The sequence below is a fragment of the Amblyomma americanum genome, chromosome 5 (assembly GCF_052857255.1).
Source record: "Amblyomma americanum isolate KBUSLIRL-KWMA chromosome 5, ASM5285725v1, whole genome shotgun sequence".
NCBI classification, from domain to species: domain Eukaryota; kingdom Metazoa; phylum Arthropoda; class Arachnida; order Ixodida; family Ixodidae; genus Amblyomma; species Amblyomma americanum.
Window position 1 is genome coordinate 170,595,751 of NC_135501.1, and position 17,864 is coordinate 170,613,614.

Consider the following 17,864-nt stretch of genomic DNA (forward strand, 5'->3'; position numbering starts at 1 on the left):
GTTCTCGGCTGTCTCTCTTGTGAACAAATTTTAGCATACCTACCTGTTTTATTGCTTATTGTTTATATATCACCTTCAAGGTTCTGTATTATTTGCATGTTGATATAATTATGGCCTTAGTGTATTGACTCATAAAGTAGCGTTTATTGCGAACGGAATTAGTCATGGTTTTCGTTTACTTTCTTCTTTAATGAACATTGTTGTAGTCATTGCATTTTCAACGTTGCCAATTTGTTTTCGATATCCCGCATCTGTACTTCATTGCACATTATGGTCCGGTTCTAGCGTGACTGTAACCTCTTGCGACAGGAACAAACCGCCGCTGCTGTAGGCAACAAACTCCCCTCACATATCAATGCAGACAAACTGCACCCCTTTTTTCCAATCTTCCTCTTCTGATTGGTACCCACGTTTTTATGCTCAAGGTGCGGTTTGATGGGCCAACCAAAAAATGCCAGTATACTGTACCTGAACCTTCCTATAAACAATTCTTTTTAGGCGAAAACCTTCACTACGCTAGTCAACACCGCGCTTCGAGCGCGCCGACATATGTCGGAGCACGAGTGACGTCACGCACGGCGCAGGTGGCCGCCGCCGACTCCGTCGCTGAACTTTTGCCACTGCCGAGCGTGTTTCTCTCTTGCTTGCTCCCTAGTCCCTACTGCGCATGCGCCACTGGTAGCAACGAGCCAGAGGTGTTCCGCCGCTGCGCAGCGCCGCGCCTTTCCTCAAAAGCCAACTTTCAATTTTCAGTTTTCTCTTCTTTTTCTCCATCCTTTTCTCCTTGCTTTACGGCGCTGTTCGGGCGTTCACCGAGATATGTGAGATACTTGTTGTGCCATTTCCTTTAATCAAAAATCAAACAAAATAAGTGAGCCGACGGCGTTCATAGAGTTCATTGGCGTTGTCAACTTTGAAAAGGCCGTTCATTTACACGAAAGGAAAGGCGCACAATCGACTACGTGGGCCAGTGGAGACCGCCGCCGCATGTTATGCCAGTTATGTGCCCTTCCTTTCCTCAAAGCCATCGCCGTCTAGAACATTGTCAACGCCAACAAACACAGTGAACGCCTACATCTTTCGCTTTTTATATCCATGATTAGCTGAGCTAATCCACGTTAATTTTTTTCCGCCTACTTCGCTGTAGCGGCGGCTTCAAATAGAAGAGAGCCTGACGTCAGGTCATCATCACAATGATATCCCTATCTTCGCCCTGAAGACATTCTAAGAAAGTCGCGCGGTCAGGTCACCGATATGCACAGGGCCATCATGATGAAACTTAAGGTGGGCACAGGGCTCAGCAAATGGTCCAGGTTTCATTATCAAGAAAAATGTAATGGATGTCTGATAAATACGCAAGTAGTATTATTGACTTTTAACTTTGCACATGAAGGCAGCAGAAGTTATCTTCGTTACCTAACGCGACTCAAGAGTTTAGCCGCGGGAATGTGGTCGACATTATTTTGCCCACGACTGCACGTGAGATGAGAGATCCAAAAGGCACGAGTCGCGGCTGAGCAGTGTTATTCCAGGAGTGCAGCGCTCTGGTCGACTGAACATACGAACGAACAGTATCTTTCTGTTTAATTACTTCTCCGGTTTGAGAAAAAGAGGTTAGGCATCGCGAATGTGAAAAAAATGATCTTTCGCATCCAGCAAACTATGTAGTGAGCTATGTGGTTTGAGCCGCCGCGGTGGCTTAGTGGTTATGGCGCTCGGCTGCTGGCCCGAAAGATGCGGGTTCGATCCCGGGCGAGGCCGTCGAATCTCGATGGAGGCGAAATTCTAGAGGCCCGTCTACTGTGCGATGTCAGTGCACGTTAAAGAACCCCCGGTGGTCGAAATTCTCGCAGACCTTCACCACGGCGTCTCTCATAGCCTGAGTCGCTTTGGGACGTTAAACCCCCATAAACTGAACTATGTGGTCTGACAAGTACGAGTTCTTCACAGCTATTTGTCCAGGTATGTGCAAAGTTCAAATATAACTCGTTAAACTTTAATAATTGTAGTTTCCTCCAGAGTTTATGTTATTTAATATCTGCGTCGTTTTTTGGCTATTTATGTATGTTAATACTCACACACAGCTAAATACTGTAACTCGATCAGAAGACGTTTCTTGCGCCCTCAGAATTTGGATCAGTGCGAAGTCAGGCCGGTAACAACGCCTTCCAATTATATGTCGGTTTAATGATTTTGCTGTTTCTCTCTCCAGGTTAAAATTACTTTTAGATAATATATACAAAGAAGGCAAATTTAGGAAACAAGCGAATGTGGCTTGTGATGTATAATTATGACATCAAGTATAATTCCGCCCAAAACTTTGTTTCCTTTGATATTCGAGGGCCTCTACATTCAACGGTTTGTCAAGTAAGTCCAAAAACATTACTAAAGATCTTTTCTCTTCTTGCCTGTGTCTCAGCTAAGGAATGAGAGTGCCGGATGCTGTGAAATATAAGCTGAAAGTGAATAATTGATTCTGAAAGATTCCTGCGGGCCTTTAGCTTAGCCTAGCGAACTTTTTATTATGTTTTTTTTCTCCTTGAAATAACTTTTGAAACGACACAGAAAATTGGCACTGCTCTTTTGTTCCTGTCAGAACTGACAACTTGAGACACTTGGCTTTAAATATAATGAATAAAACAATTTACTTTGAGGTTATTAATTTCAATGTATATTTAAGGCGGAAGCCCACGATGTAGCCTATTAAAATATTTTCAGAGAGGGTCTGAAAAAGTTTAAGTTGAGAAAAAAAATTAACAATACAATTGCAATGCAGAAGGAAGACGATAAACGCACAAGTCAAAGTTGAGTTCTTTCATGAAGTACTGGAAAAAAAAATAAGTGATAAACCTTATAAAAACGCCTGCTCGTTACCACCCATACAATTTTAGGTGTTAACGACAACACTTTTTCTTTAACTTCTACGAACATGATAAGGAGACTTCAAGCATGCTTTCTGCTACTGCTTTGCATAGACTGCATAGAAGGTATGCTCTCCAGTTTTTTTTCTTTTGCATGAACCGTAACCGCTGTCCTAACCCTTTTCTCTCGTCTCCTTTTATATGTACTAGCCTTTCAACATGCTACAATTCTAGGCGGCTCGTGTTGTCAGGTTCCGAGGACACTGATATATTTTCTAACCAAAGTCTTTATATCCGATGAGTAATGTCCAAACAACCTGCTATTTGAGGAAAATATTATTTGTACTGAGATGGAAACAAATTTTTTTCTCTGGTTCCTGCGAGAGGTTTAACATGCTCTGCGGACACGTTTCTTAAAATTTTTGAAGATTGGTGGCTGCTTTTAGCATGGTTCTTGCTCTCCTAGTCCTAGCTGCGTATGAGATCAAGTAGTAAGTTTACCAACAACCAGGTGGTGGGCAGTAACGGCACATTGTCAGAATTATAGCTTAGTTGCTTTCAACATATAGAAACTTTTATTACGGTCCACGCTGTCAAGAAGCGAAGAACCTGTGTACAGAGTCTGTTTGAATGAACGCTAGAGGGAGCACAAACAACTTGCACTAATTCCTTTCTTACGGCGTGCATCCCTCCTCCACTGCTGCCTTCCATCGCTTGTATGCAGACCGCTTTCGTCACATATGGCAACTAAATACAATTAAGGGCCCACGCGAATATCAAAGTGCTGAAGAGAGCCGTCGCCAGATGGGAGTTAGGTGCAGAGATCCGCTTCAAACGCCTTCATACGAACCATGTTCAGGGTCCCCTACGGTTCCTTCAGGGTCCCCTATGCTTCGCGTGCAACCTCCGACATCTTCTCAGTGAAGCGGGGGACCAACTTAAGAGGACGAAGCAATGGAGCAGCAGCATTCCAGAGTTCACAGCGAGAAACAAGCACCAGCGTCATTGTTAAGTCACCTGCTTCGTAAGAGACCTTCGTTCGAGACTATGCCTGTTGGCGTCAATCTGCTTTTAAAGAAAACTTGGCAGTCTTTTACTTTATGTACTGTTTTGGCACGCTAAGCAGGAATTTCGATGTTGTTACCTTTATTGCTGTAGTCAACCTTAACTTGAAACACAGAATGTGGAGTATTGCCTTTCCTACTAATTACCAGCTTGAGGGGAGTTTTTCGTGTCATCATTTCAAGGACGTTGCAGTCAGTGAACGTCGTGTGGGCAAGAAATAATCAAATATTCTTTGCTGTGCATAAAAGTGTTCAAACCAAATCGGCGAATTTGTCCAGCCGTTAAGCTATTGAGTTGCCTTCGGCTGTGGGTATGGGTGGATTGGGCTTCTTAATACACACAATGAGGAATAATTGTCGCAGAAAAATATTCCTTCTATTGCTGACCTCATTTCATTAGGACGTAGAAGTGGGCGTAGTCAGGCTTATGATGATTATGGTGATAATTCGGAAAGTTTTCGACCACGGTCGTATACGGCTGTGTTTTTCAACGCTATAAAGATTTCATTTTTTTTAATATAGCAAACGAGAGTGTTCTAAATGGCATTCAATTCCTTTCAGGTTACAATCCCTATTCCTATGAAACCTTCGGTGAGAAAGAAAACGAAGGTAAGATTATGAAACTGCTTAATGACACCTACGGTAGCGTGTTCTGCTTTATGGTTTGGTGTATGGTTTATGGGGTTTTAACGATCCAAAGTGACTCAAGCTGTGAGGGACGCCGTAGTAAAGGGCTCCGGAAATTTCTACTACCTGGGTTTCTTCAATGTGCACTGACATCGCACAGTACAAGGGCCTCTAGCATTTCTCCTCCATCAAAATGCGACTGCCGTTGCCGAGATCGAACCCGCGTCTTTCGAGTCCTCAGCCGAGCGCCATAACCACTGAGCGACTGCGGCAGCTTGTGCTATTTAAGCTTTGCAACAAAAGCCGCCTTTTATAGTAAATAGGTTATATACCTTACCCTTTGACTCTGGCTACTCGTCACAAGTACTCGGAGGCCTTTTTTCAGCTTAACCCACTGCTCTATGTGAGGTTGCTATATTTGATAGTTTTTCTCCCATTCTTCTCCTCAGCTGTGTCAACTGATAACACAACATCCGCGGATCTTCAAACCTAAACGACTCGAGTTTTGTGACATTTAAAAAATGCGATCGACATTGATACCAGGAAGCTCCTCCGACGGGCAGCGACCGCCATATGGAATGCTGTCGTGACGTCACAAGGGCATACGTTGCCGCAACAAGGGCTATTGTTGCCGCAATGCGGACAGCGAAGGCTCTCGTCCCCTGTACTCTCGCGGGCGATCGAAGTAGCAACCGTCCTGCATATATGATTGACTGCTCCAGCAAAAGCGATAACAGTAAGGTAGTTGTTCGGTACGGTCCGGTCACACTATGCCGATGCGATGCCGATCAGCAGTCGGTAGGTTGGTCGGTATGCAGATGCCGTCGATGACGCACCGGTCTGTCACGCTAGACCGACGAACGCGCCAGCACGACCACCGATCCCGTATCGTAGTAGTGCAAAGAGTGAGCTTTGTGGGGACCAGAGTGGTGTGATGGGAGGCCAGTTATTATGACATTCTATAAAACTTCTTATTTAAAGAACAGGTTTCCGTAAAAGACAAGTTTTCTATAAAGAACAGGTTTTTAAAGCCTGTTTTTATTACATAAATTGTTGAGGTGAGTTGGTAAGGGCGCGAATATGAGCTTTGCTGACCGGCTCATAGTTTGGCTTATTTCGCTTAGCGTACGTAAGGTGAAATATTAGCTAAGCCAGTAAAATGCACCTAATAAGAGCTGTACGTACATGTCGTGCTTTTGTTTTCAGAGCGCAAAAGCAACCAGTGCAAAGTGGTGAAAGCAAGTGATTGTGTCTACTATACTCCTGGCTGGTACTATGACCAGAAAAATAGGTTCTGCTTCTTTTCTGATAAAAAAATGTGCGTGCAAAGCGGACACAGGTTTAATGACTGCACGGAATGCATGCAAACCTGCAACAGTGAGTAAAAAGTTTGTTGGTATATCTGTAAGAGTTTTAACTTGTGCAGCACAGCCCATACCGAAGAAGCATGCTCCATAGAAGAATTTGTTTTTGACTGTGCTTTCAAAGGAAATGGGTTCCTTTCCAAAACGGCAGTCGAAAAAACGATTTCATTTACAATCGATGTTCCACTTGTTTCCATAATCGCTTCTGTTCCATACTTCATTCGAACCGGTTTTCGTATTTTTTTAGAAAACAAAACAGTTTTTGGTTCTTCATTTAGATGTCTGGTTTTTAAAACTAGAAATCATACTCTGCCAGAAAGTCTACAGGCATTTTAGGTTAAAGTGAAAGTACTGAGGAAATCGTAGAAGGAAATGCCTGGTGAGCGAGGGATGCTTTCATGTAAAAGCAGTTAGGTATACGTTAGGCCAAAAAAGACAAAAACGGTCGTAGTTCTTCTGAGTGTGCACTAACGCGAGAAATAGGCAGCTCTATCATAAATACAAATTACCACTAATTATTTGTCCAAAATATACAAATGCTACAACATGCGGGAACACAAAACGATGAACTCTTTCTATGCAGGTTCATGTCCCGTTTCGGCCTGATCCAATCCATGTCTCTTGATTTATTTGCGCTAATATATTCGCACAACCCGCAATGAAAGTCAGTTTTCCAAACAAGGGCGTGTGCTGTGCTCTGAGAAGCCATCTGGAGACAGCTTGAGACGAAATCGTCCATGGTACCAGTGTGGTACGCCGAATGTATCCCGCTTTAAGCTATTCCCACTGCTCCAAATGTGAAGCCCTCAAAGGTGACCTATCTCGCAACCTATGGGCCTGTTCGCAACTGCACAACGTGATCCCATTTCCCTTCCTCCGCTCTTGCTTGGAGGTTCCAGTGCTAGCCGCTAACGCAGCTGACTAGCGAGAGCTGATAAACCGGCCAACCAAGCAGCAGAGGCCAGAGAGCTCCTGCTCCTCTGGGGGCCTTCCCTGGATACAGTAAGAGCCTCAACAATCGCCCTTTCAAAATGTTTTTCGTTCTCTTTATTTTGTGTTTTTATTCGAGAGACTCCCATAATGGATAAGTTGAGGAAGAGGGAAGACGGGGGGGGGGGGGGGGGTTGGAGGAAAGGGAGGGAATGTAGGAGAACGTTTGATGTCGAGACTAGTTTTGCTCACAGCGTCGCAATGGTTGTCCGTGTAGCCATTGTCTATGGTCCACTTTTCTTAAATTTGTGGTTCCATCAAAGGACCATCTCTCTCAGGAAGTGTTTTGTCACACAAGCTGCGGCTGGACACGTCCACACTACGTGTCGCAAGTAGCACAGGTTCTAGGAATTGCCGTGATGTGGCCACTTGTCAGTCACCGGCTGAAGATAGTCTCGCTGCCAATGACGTGCAAAAGGGGTCACAACTGGTCCTGTCCGAATCCGGTACACGGATACCTACTACTGCCAAGTAAGACTACAGGAGCAAGGTTGCGAACAATAAAGAATTAGAGGGCGGGTACTCTGGCGCAGCAGTAGTGATTGGGATACATAGGGCAGGATCGCATCAGAAGGAAGAGGCAGACGGAGACGGGTAGTTTGATAGGTCTATATGTGTCACTATGATTCGGATTTCGAGCACTGCCGTAAATCCGCTCTACAAGCTCAAGTCTTTTGCACCTTGTACAGGGCTAACAAATTGGTTGTGCAATTAGGTATGTGCGACGAGCAGCGAAAAACTGTTTCAGGGCAGCTTAGGGGTCAGTCTAGTGGTGGCCTATATTGATTGCGGGAAGAGTGGAATTGAAAAAATCGCACTGCAAATTGTTTGAAGTTACAAAGCAAGACAGATGCACTTACAAGCGGTATATATCGCGCAAGAGCTAAGATGACACTGGCAGGGACTGCCCACAGTGTTCACTCCCGCTGTACAGCGTGCTGTGCGTCGGTATACATTGCGCACCCTTCAGGTAGATGGGCGGTTTATAACAGTCGGAAAACAGTCGGCCGGCTGTTAGTAAGCTGAGAGTGCTATCACACGGAAGTGCCTTTAAACGATGAAGTTGAAGAGACATTTTGCAAGCTCCGTGCAACTCCGTTTTTCAAAGCGGGATTTGTATTTTCTGATGGCATAACTAAGGTAATGCAATTCTTCGGAGGGTCCTCGCTGTGGCTCAGTGGCTATGTCGCTGATCTGCTTACCTGGAAGATGCGGGCTCGATCCTATCCGTGGCGGTCGAAATTTGATGGAGGCGAAATTCTAGAGGCCCGTGTTCTGTGCAATGTCAGTGCACGTTAAAGAATCCCAGGTGGTCGAATTTTCCGAGCCCTTCACTACGGCTCCCCTCATAGCATGATTCCCTTTGGAACGCTAAACTCCCATAAACTATAAATCGTACTTCTTCGGAATAGTTTTGATTCAGCACTATGAACGTCAATGTTGCCATTTTTCGAAAAATGTCATTTAGAATTTGAGCACTTCTGTGTCTGCTTTTTACGTCGTAAGCTTGGTCCGACCTGTCGAGCGTTAGCGAAGGATTAAAACTAGCGGCCCCCTTACGATGAAATTAGGTTCTTCCACATTACCCTCTTGCAGGGGCCGCGCTCCTCCTTGACTAACTATTTAAACAGCTTAGCTTGTAATAAAAGTCCAAGCATCGCTTAAACAAGCGCCAAGGATCGTGTGAGCATCTTAAGGCCCCAGAGGTTTTAAAAGTGTAGGTTGTTCTTGGGCTCTGGCGGCTGAAAGCGCTCGGAGTGCCACCGCGACTTCGCTCATCGGCAGCAGGGTGTAACCTTGTAGTAACGCATCTGACAAGCTCGGTTCGTCCGGCCTCGTAGCGTTGCACAGCCTTGGCATGATCGAACGTTCGCCCGCAAACTGGGCTGTTGAATCGGATTTCTTCGACTGCAGGGTAGACTGTCCGAAGAATTTGGTGTCTTTGCTTGATAGACAGCGTTCTTCTTTTTGTGGCCTATAAATGTACTTTTGTTCTCATCTCGGTGTCGTATAGCACTGTGCCCAGAGCATGGTGCATTATAGTCAGCTTCAACTTTGTTACACTAGCGATGGCGGTGTGGAATAGTGATTTGGTTTGTCAGTCGCGGACGAGCGGAGATGTACTGCTTCTAACTTTTTAAACCTCAAACAGAGACAAGTCGCTTCTTCACTAATTTTTCAGTTATATTGCTAAGAGCTTTAGAACACTGAAAGGAGCCAGAAATTTAACACTGCTATTTCTCTATTCCGAATGAGATATTCTGCTGACCAGTGGAGGAGACAACGTGAAAACACGACGACAAACGCAAAAGAGCCCAAAACACAGGAGAATGAGGGCGAACAGATTTATTTAAGCAAAGAACAAAAGGTCCGTGGCTGCTGAGATGAGAAACAGGAGTGGGCACCAGTTTTCTGGTCGTATATTTTGTCAGTCTTCGTCTTTTCGCGGCGCCCCCTCTCAGTAAAGGTGGCTGCATTTGAAGAAGACAGTGTATTTCGCTTTTCATTTTTTTTGTCCTGAGCATGGATATGAAACTAGGTATCTGTAACAGATTCAATTGCAATTTATTTTGAATATAAACCTGAACATTGTTGTACATTTTTGATATTCGTAGAAGTTAGGCGGACAGGTGAGGCGTATAAAGTACTAAAAAATGGGCCCATACTGTGCTATCGCGGACTAGCGGATAGACCAAAACTAGGTGTGGGATTCATCATTAATCAGTATATAGCTGCCAACGTAGAGCAGTTCTATAGAATTAACGAGAGGGTAGCAGGTATCGTAATTATGCTCAGTAGGAGGTGCAAGCTGAAGGTGGTGCAGGCCTACGCACCTACATGTATCCAGCCATGACGACCCAACCGTTGAAAGCTTCTATGAAGGGATGGGATCGGCAATGAATAAAGTAGTCACACTACACTGTACTGATGGGCGACTTCAATGCAAAGATGGGCAAGAAGCAGGCTGGTTGACCAAGCGGTAGGGGAATATGGGATAGGTTCCAGAAATAGAAGGGGAGAGTTATTAGTAGAGTTCGCAGATAGAAATAATTTGTGGATCATGAATACCTTCTTCCGCAAACGAGAGGACAGGAAGCGGAACTGGAAGAGCCACAGTGGTGAGATTAGAAATGAAATCGATTTCATACTATGCGCTAAAGCTGGCATCATTAAGAATGTGCACGTCCTCGGAAAAGTGCGCGGTAGCGACCACAGAATGGTCAGGTCTCGAATTAGCTTAGACTTGAAGAGGGAACGGAAGAAGATAGTGAAGAGAAAGTCCATTAACGAGTTAGCGGTAAGAGGGAAAATAGAGGTTTTCAGGACATCGCTGCAGAACAGATGTTCAGCCTTAACTGAGGAAAACGGTCTTAATGTTCATACGATGAACGATAATCTTACAGCTATCATTACGGAGAGCGCAGTAGAAGTAGGTGGTAGGACGGTTCACTTCACTTCACTTTATTTCCTTAAAGACCCTCGTGTGAGGGTATTACATAAGGGGTGGGACATATATAGATTAACAACAGAAAAAGTACACAAAAATTGAACGAGTTATACAAAGAAAAATGATTATCGTGATGCAAGCAAACGTGTAATTTGGTTAAGAAACATAGTTTGGCATGTGATGGCAGCAAGTTCATGGGGAAGGCCGTTCCAGTCGCTAGCAGTCTGGGGAAAGAATGATGAAGAAAAAGTTGTTGTGCGTGCTCGTGGCCGAGATACCTGCTGCTGATGTCCGGTGCGAAGAGAAAAGCGTGTTGGGGGAGGGCAGATATAGTGTTCCTGTGATAGCTCGGAATAAAAGAATTTATGAAATAGGGATAAACTAGCAATGTGGCGACGAAGTGCAAGAGTAGGTAGATTGGACTGCGATTTCAGAGCTGATATGCTGACATCAAAAGAGTATGAGGAATGAATGAATCTAGTTGCCCTATTTTGAACTGATTCAAGTGAGTTAGTAAGGTATACTTGTTTCGGAGACCAGATGGGCGATGCGTATTCTAATTTTGATAGAACTAGTGATTTGTATGCGAGTAGCTAAGCATGCTGGGGGGGCAGAGTGGAGATGACGCTTTAAGAAGCCAAGCGTTTTTTTAGGAGATGAAATAATGTTCGCGATATGGCTATTCCACGTGAGGTCATGACTAAGATGAACACCGAGATATTTATATGATTGGACAGGGTCGATAGGAACGTTAGAGATAGAGTAGGGGAACAGGAGAGGATTACTGCGACGGTGGAAAGATATATACTGGCATTTGTTTATATTAAGTGTCATTAGCCAGTCGTTGCACCACTTTTGTACCAGATTTAGGTTATCTTGTAGGGATTGCTGGTTAACGGAGTCAGTAACTGTTTTGTAAATAACGCAATCGTCGGCAAAGATCCGAATATGGCAATCTAATTTCTGAGGTAGGTCGTTAATATAAATTAGAAACAAAAGAGGCCCTAGGACGGATTTTTGGGGCACCCCTGAGGAAACTGGTAATAAGTTAGACATTTGATTATTAATGACGACTGATTGGGAACGGTGAGTCAAAAATCCTTTTATCCATGCTAGTATGTCAGGATGCAAGCTTAGGCACGAAAGTTTCAGAAATAGGCGTTTGTGGGGTACCTTGTCAAAAGCCTTAGCAAAGTCGAGGAAGATTGCGTCGGTTTTGAGGTTAGCGTCAAGGTTGGCATGCAGGTCATGAATGAAGATAGCTAATTGAGTTTCACAGGAGTATCCTTTACGAAATCCAGGATACCGGCAATCTATCTCAGGAGACGAAACATTTGATTAAGAAACGCCAAGGCATGAGGGCGTCTGATCCTACAGACATGATATAACTAGCAGAGCTATCGAAGTTAATAAATAAGCGCAAGGGGGGTGGGTGGAGCCGACATAAAGAAGTTCAACGTGGGGAGAATCGAGCATGCTCTAAAGAACGGAAGCAGCCTGAAAGCGGTGACGCGGAAACTATAAGCACAGGTAAAAACCAGATGTGAGCGTTAAGAGGCAAGCAGGGCAATGTCATTAGCAATATAGATAAGATATGTAAAGTAGCCCCAGAGTTCTCCAGAAATCTATAAAATAGCCAATCTAATAAGAGCGTTAATGCGGCAGTAGCGCTGAGCAATGCGTCATCACGCCAGTAACGAAAGAATAAGTAAAGGAAGTTTTAGGAGCAATGCGATGGGAAAATGTAACTGGTGAGGATCAGGTAACAGCATATCTATTGAAGGGCGGAGGGGAAATTGTGCTGGAAAAACTAGTTGCCCTCTATAAGCAATGCCTTATGAGCTCTACGGTACCACTAGCTTGGAAGAACGCAAACATCATCTTAATTCATAAGAAAGGAGACGCCAAGGACTTGAAAAATTACAGGCTGATCAGCTTACTGTCCGTTGCGTGCAAGGTATTTATTAAGGTAATAGCTAATAGAGTCAGGGCAACCTTACACTGTAATCAACCAAATGATCAGGCAGGCTTTCGTAAAGGATATTCCATCACAGATCATATTCCCACAATCAATCAGGTGCTAGAGAAATGTGCAAAATATAACCAACCTCTATATATAGCCTTCGTTGACTACGAGAAAACATGTGACTCTGTGGAAACCTCAGCAGTCATACAGACATTCCGTAATCAGGGTGTAGATGGGCCTTATGTCAAAATTCTGGTAGATATATATAGCAACTGCACAGCTATCGTAGTCGTCCAAAAAGCCAGAAGTCAAATTTCGATAAGGAAGGGCGTCAGGCAGATAGACACGATCTCGCCAATGCTATTCGCAGCCTGTTTACAGGAGGTATTCCGAGGCCTGAATTGGGAACAGTTAGCGGTAAAAGTTAATGGAGAGTGCCTGAATAATCTGCGATTAGCTGATGACATTGCCTTGCTGAGTCACTCAGGAGATGAATTACAAAGCGTGATCGATGATTTAGACAGGCAGAGGAGAACGGTGGGTCAAAAATTATCATGCAGAAAACCAAAGTAATGCTTAAACAGTCTAGCAAGGAAATACCAGATCACACTTTGAAGCGAGGTGCTGGAAGTAGTAAAGGAATACGTCTACTTAGGAAAGGTAGCGATAGCTGAACGGGATCATGAGAGGGAAACAACTAGAAGGATAAGAATGGGGTGGAGCACATATGGCATGTTCTTTCAGATCACAAATAGATGTTTACCAATATCCCTGAAGAAAAAAGCTTAAAATAGCTGTATCTTACCGGTATTCACCTACAGGGCAGAGACGGGGAGGTTAGCGAAAATGGTTCAGCTTAAGTTAAGGACAACGCAGCCAGCCGTGGAAAGAAAAATGATAGGTGTAACGTTAAAAGACCGGAAGCGGGCAGAGTCGGTGAGGGAACAAACGCGGGTTGATGAGATCCTAATCGAAATCAAGAGGAAGAATGGACTTTTCTAGGGCATGTGATGTCAAGGCAAGATAACCGCTCGTCCTAAAGGGTAACAGAGTGGATTCCAAGAGAAGGCAAGCGTAGCAGGGGGCGGCAGAAGGTTAGGTGGGCGGATGAGATTAAGAAGTTTGCAGGCAAAGGGTGGATGCAGCCGGCAAAGAACAGGGTTAATTGGAGAGACATAGGAGAGGCCTTTGCCCTGCAATGAGTGTAGTCAGGCTGATGATGATGATGGTTCATAGTGATCTCTGTTATCTGTTCACAGCTGGCGTGTGCATTGAGCAGGTACCCAAAAGAACTAGGCGAAGTCGTACACAAGGAATCGGCCCATGGTCCGGCTGATGGAGCGTCGGACTAGGTAAGTCAAATCTGTTATTGCTGTTGAGATTGCGTCTAAGTACGAATTTGTTCTGTGCTCCTCCCGTGCAGTGATATCTATAGAACGCCCTGCTAATATTGGCCATACCTACATTAGACCCATATCGGCGCATATAAATTTTCTCTTTCCTTTCTATCAACCGCAGTCTTCATGTCAAAACCGTGATAAAACTAAATGTTGAAATGTGTACTGCAACTAATTCTTTCCGTCTATTAGCTGCTTCAGCCTGCTTGTTGGCAGGTCTAAGCCACTCAGAGAGCCATTTCGGTAAGAAGTTTTCCTGTTTAGTTATGTTGCGTTTAATACAGGTTACCGCCATCATGTTTGCAGCGAATGATGCTTACTTATCTGAATAAATGCTCCATGTGACTATACCCTGCACTCAGTACACTTTTGAATGTGAATCTGCCTGAGAGGTTGAAAGCACAGGCTGCGGAGTCAGTGAAGAATAAAAATTGGTATAGATTTGGCGATTACGACCATCAAGAAACATCACAGGGTTCGAGGCCTTTGGATTTCTAAGGCGCCTTCGTGGGTCAGGTACTCACATCCGCTGCCTACGGAGCACTGTGCTCTGGAGACGTTTTGATGAACACCGCGCCGACCACATTGCTAAGCGTCTTGCTCTGAGAAACAAACATTCCTGAAGTCGACGGCAGTAGCAGTTGCCAACCCTCAGTGGGGGGCCCTGCGTGCGTGGAGCGGCGTGTTTTCCTGTAACTATTACAGAGCGTGTGCAGTGAGACGGCGTCCCGAGTGTATAGCCCGAGAACGCACGACACAATGAGTTGCGTGAATTGGCGTGCCCAAAGCCCGCCATCTTTTGGGCTCGTGACACAGAACAGGCTGCGTTGAGGAGCCTATATGCCATGACGTCAGATTTCATGACACAAGAAACACAGACGCTATACAAAATACGATTCTGAGGATAACCGGGTTCTGCATAATAATAATAATTTGGTTTTGGGGAAAGGAAACGGCGCAGTATCTGTGTCATTTATCGGCGGACACCTGAACCGCGCCGTAAGGGAAGGAATAAAGGAGGGAGTGAAAGAAGAAGGGAAGAAAGAGGTGCCGTAGTGGAGGGCTCCGGAATAAATTCCGCCACCTGGGGATCTTTAACGTGCACTGGCAGCGCACAGCACACGGGCGCCTTAGCGGTTTGCCTACATAAAAACACAGCCGCCGCGGTCGGGTACTTCCGGGAACTCCGGATCAGTAGCCGAGCGCCGCAACCACTGAGCCACCGCGCTGGGTTCTCAACTATGCGCACTGCCCATTTGTCTTTCCGATTTAAGCATTCCGTTTAAGAGGTGCTCGCAACTAATTTTTCAATGAAGGCTGTTTTGAACACAAAGAAGGCTTTTACTGCATATTGATATCAGTGTTGGTGGACGTCAAACAAGAAATTAATCACCTTGTATAATACGCTTGTTACCTCACTTTTGATTGGTAACTTGTTCACCATTGTAGACAGGGGGGTCATGGCAATTAGAGATCTGTACACGGTTGTTAGGAATCGTCGTTTCAGAATTTAGAATTCCAAAAACGCATTATCCTCGGTTCTGTCCATCATAAAACTTTGGTCATTTCTTGCCCATTTCCAAGACCGCAACCAAGTGTGCGTGTTCAGCCGCAGCACGCGTAAAACCATATCATATGTGTTTTGCAGCCACTACGGCAGTCACCGATACTCCTTGCTTTTACCGAGGCGTCAAAGCGAAGGTCCCGAGTTAAAAGCGCCGAAAAGCTACGTTCACTGCTGGGCGTCGCTGAGCGCGCAGCGCACGCTCTTGGTTTTTTAATCGCGCGAGGAATGGCCAAAGTTGGTTTACTAATGGTGCAGAAGTTAACCTCGCTATATTTATTGCAACGCCCCGCCAATTATTCTGCGCAAAAGGATCGCACTTACGTTTTTATATACTGCTCTTGAGTAGGGTGTGTTACTGGGCGAGTTGGTTTGACATTGTGGACACTGAAGCGCTGCTGGCAGACGACGGGCGAAGGGAGGACGAGGCTGTGGGTCTCGTCGTCCCTTCGTCCGCCGTCCGCCAGCGCTTCAGTGTTCCCACTGCTCTTAAGTTAAAGTTATTTTCCGATCCTCGGATTTTTGCTCACAAGGGTAATTAAGACCCCGTCGAAGATATATTTTCCCCTGAAAAGAATGCGTTTTTAAATTTTTCGCAGGCGCCCTAAATCATATGGTTCGCAAAAGTCATGCTGATTCTGCCCTCTATACTGCGCCGTGTTTCTGGTGCATTTGAGATGTCAATCACTGCCTTCCAAAATAGGAGGGCGTTGTATTTGATATGAGGGAGAGCTCAATACTGCCACGAACATTTTTCAGAGAGGCTTGGAGAAGCAACCTGCGGAACCACCGAAACGGTCCTTCCCGACTCCACTCATTAGGTTCAAGAGAGGAGGAAAGAGAGAAAAAAACCAACAGGAAATTATCGGAATACTTCAACCTGCTACTCATACCTCAAGCATCCGCCATTAACAAAGAAGTGCCGTTCAAGCAGCTACATTTTTCGCATTCTCTACCTTTCTTGCTTTCTTACACCAATATTCCAAAATTATCCCTTTTTTAATGTCTCTAAAGTTAAATTACATTTCCTCCGCTTCAGTGATCGTGCTGAAGACACTACAACTATTTCAATTCCCTGATTTTTCCTCAGAAACAGTAGCGTACAAGATTTTCGGATAATGACTTTTCCTGCTTTCAAAAGTTAAGCCTAATGCATGCATTAAAACAGCTCCTCCTTCGGGCTCTTCATTGATAGCATTAATGCATGGTTGTTAGCAAACGTGTAACTACGTTGTTGTGTTGTTTTTATTTATATCAATTAGTTATCTCTGCTATATGTCAAATGTGTGCAGTTGTTCATGGTGTGTAATGTAATTAAAACGTATTTTTGCCGATGCATTTTATTTGTATTATTCATCTACTAATTGAAAGATGCATTGCGATTAGCGCTTTGTAAACTCCTTATTTGTACCACTTTACTCAAACAGGCATTTCTTTAAGTCTTTTTGTCAATAAAAAGAATCCTGAAAAGTATCTCAAACCTGCTTTATGGACTCAATGGGGGTGTGACTTGTGTGTGGAAACGAAAAAGACTTATTTAAGCACCGCTTGCGGCAGATAACAGCCTCAGGAGCAATATGGGCTGACCTTACAGTTGGTAGCGAAAGAAGCCTTTCGATCGCTTCAGTAATCGAACTACTAGATGCAGTTTTTGCTTTCATTCGTGTGAGTTTAAGAGTTTTATTTCGGCAACTTGGATATAATAAAAGTTTCAAATGTTCCCTCCTTTCTTCATCCTTCAGTAGAAACTTTATGGAAGAGAACGGCGTGGTGGAATTTTTATTGACCTAGTTTATTTACTTATACTTAGAGTGCGCTGAACGGTCGATTGCGAGGAAGAACGCATGCGTATACTCAACCCAAGCCATAAAATATACCACATGGCCAGCGTAGGTGCTGATAAATATAGATATATATCAGTGTTGAACCTCGCCTTGACATCATGTTGTGTAATAATTAAGGTGACTGAGTGTTCAGCTACAACTGAAATTCGCACCATCTTTGGAAGTGTACGTCGCAGTTGGAACACGTGAAACCGGTCACCTTGCCCTTAAATTGAGTACGAAACGCAGTATTACCTCTAGAGTGGTTCCCCTATCTGTGCTTTAAGTTGAAGTTTAGTGGAATTAACTTAGCGGCGTGTTCGTAGAGCTGCAGAAGTCCGCTGTAAAGACAGAATGTGTCATGAACCGAAGGAAGTAAACCGAACCGACTATTTCTGAGCTGTCTTAACAACTCCGGAGTACTGCCAAGTTGAGCTGTTTGACATCTGAGGCTGGCTGCTTTGTTGGCTGCTTTGATCGCGTTTTAGATGGCGTCAGCTCAATATATCATCTCACAATCTACTTTGAAATGTTGCTCCTCGACATAATAATAATTGGTTTTTAGGGAAAGGAAATGGCGCAGTATCTGTCTCATATACCTTTGGACACCTGAACCGCACCGTAAGGGAAGGGATAAAGGAGGGAGTGAAAGAAAAAAGGAAGAATAGGTGCCGCAGTGGAGGGCTCTGGAATAATTTCGACCACCTGGGGATCTTTAACGTGCACTGACATCGCACAGCACACGGGCGCCTTAGCGTTT

The 17,864-nt window shown here is 44.5% G+C and overlaps 1 protein-coding gene across 1 annotated transcript; it reads left to right on the plus strand.

Annotated features, from left to right (window-relative positions):
• Positions 1 to 2,889: 2,889 nt before the first annotated feature.
• On the plus strand, positions 2,890 to 16,512 carry LOC144135272 (uncharacterized). Its single transcript, XM_077667994.1, has 5 exons — positions 2,890 to 2,987; positions 4,487 to 4,534; positions 5,759 to 5,929; positions 13,580 to 13,672; positions 16,041 to 16,512. The coding sequence occupies exons 1-4, from the start codon at positions 2,930 to 2,932 to the stop codon at positions 13,654 to 13,656; spliced, it is 354 nt and encodes a 117-aa protein (XP_077524120.1). The 5' UTR covers positions 2,890 to 2,929; the 3' UTR covers positions 13,657 to 13,672; positions 16,041 to 16,512.
• The last annotated feature ends 1,352 nt before the right edge of the window (positions 16,513 to 17,864 follow it).